Source organism: Montipora capricornis, chromosome 4 (genome assembly GCF_036669925.1).
Source record: "Montipora capricornis isolate CH-2021 chromosome 4, ASM3666992v2, whole genome shotgun sequence".
Lineage (NCBI taxonomy): Eukaryota > Metazoa > Cnidaria > Anthozoa > Scleractinia > Acroporidae > Montipora > Montipora capricornis.
Window position 1 is genome coordinate 13,971,777 of NC_090886.1, and position 1,625 is coordinate 13,973,401.

At 41.5% G+C, this 1,625-nt stretch overlaps 1 protein-coding gene across 2 annotated transcripts in view; it reads left to right on the forward strand.

The window, feature by feature from the left end:
• LOC138045605 (uncharacterized) overlaps positions 1-981 on the forward strand; it is a 1,496-nt gene extending 515 nt beyond the window's left edge. For both annotated transcript variants that reach the window (XM_068892164.1, XM_068892163.1), the window contains exon 2: positions 1-981. This exon is cut by the window's left edge. In XM_068892164.1, the coding sequence (XP_068748265.1) occupies positions 1-756 (756 nt within the window). In that variant the 3' untranslated portion in view covers positions 757-981.
• The last annotated feature ends 644 nt before the right edge of the window (positions 982-1,625 follow it).

Consider the following 1,625-nt stretch of genomic DNA (forward strand, 5'->3'; position numbering starts at 1 on the left):
GTTTTAAGACGGTTGGGAGGCATGAAAAGACAAACAGATCACTTTGTGGCGAAAGTGCAGGCTGAGCAAAACCTGTTGGCCAAAAGGTTCTTGGTTCATCTCAACCGAAGCAAACAAATAGCCGAGAAAAAAGACGCCGTTATGAAAAGTTTTAAATCGACCCACTGGGAACGAGAGTTGGAAAGTCGACGGTCTGAACTTATGGTGAACTCGAGAGAATTTTCCGCTAAAAACGGACGCGTTTTCCGAGACTTCGGTGAAAAAGATGAACGTCAAAACCCTTCTCTTGTCCTGAAAAGAATGCAAGAAAGGTTTGAAGTGCCGTATAAAAAGATGTATTCCTTCGACATAAGAGAATTTGAAAGACCAGCGACAGTATTGGACATGAGATGCAAATTGTGGCAACGAATTTCGTACTGCGCTGACAGAAAAGAACGGGCCAAGAGTGCATGCTCTCCGACGGGGACCGAAATCTGCAAAGCCCCAAGACATATTCTGATGGCTCACTATAGAGCTTTGCAGTATTTAGGCATGGAAGCGAATCTTGTTCACCCTCCAAGCAGACAACCACAAATCGATATGGAGGCTTTGAAAAATTATCGCAACAGAGAAACAGAAACTGAAAGACGGGCGGTCCTTAAGTTCACTGAAAGTTTAAAAGCGTTCAAGATAGCGCCTGGTCCGGGACAAGTTATATACGACGCTAACAAACTGTACGGAGAATTAACCAAACTAAACAGCAAGCTGGGTAAATAATTTTCGAACTTTGACTTAAAGCTGTTGATTAATTAAATTATTAAAAATAGCATTATTATTACCTTGAGATACTTTCAAAATGGCTTTCATTGCAGAAAACCTGTCGTTTATAATCAACAGACCAAAAGCATTATGTCATATAGGATATTTCAGCTTCCGATGATCGATCGACAGGCGTTTCACTGCCTTTTTTCAGATGCGAAATAAATTTTAAAACAAACTGTAGAGGGGAGGGGTGACAGAAACATTCTATTCCTTCCTTGTCCTTATTCCCCGCTCCTATTAGGGAACGCAGATGTGCGAGGGCGGGCTCAGAAAATTTACTATTATAACGGCTCTCTTGATTGGTTTAGAAAACAATAGGCTCGACTTAAAAGCATCAGAAACAAAATCCCTCAATTCTAAATTTAACGGTCCGTGCTGTTAGTTAAGACCCCCAATATTGTCCAGTCATAGGGTATACTATCTGGGAGAGACAATTCTTGGTTTGCATCCACGGGATGAGACGTCCATGAAATGGCCCTACGAGTTTTGCATAAAGATCCCCAAAAGACATTTTACTACATTTTTCTATAAACCAACATGGTAGTAGTGACGTCAGATGCAAACCATCAATAAAATACTTTTTCAATGTACCGAGTTAGGCTTTGCGATTTTCTGCAATTACAGTTTTTTCCAGGGTCCATTTATATGCATCTCGGAGCCAAATGCTGGGAAATGCAAGAGAAGTGTCAGCGGGTTTTGCGTAGTTTAACATCACTAACCCCCCCCCCCCCCCTACCCCCACTAACGGGTATTTTTCTTAATTAATCCCCATTCAAAGCCTGTTCCAGTCAAACCGTAATGTAACGTTGGTTTTGGATCGAGTT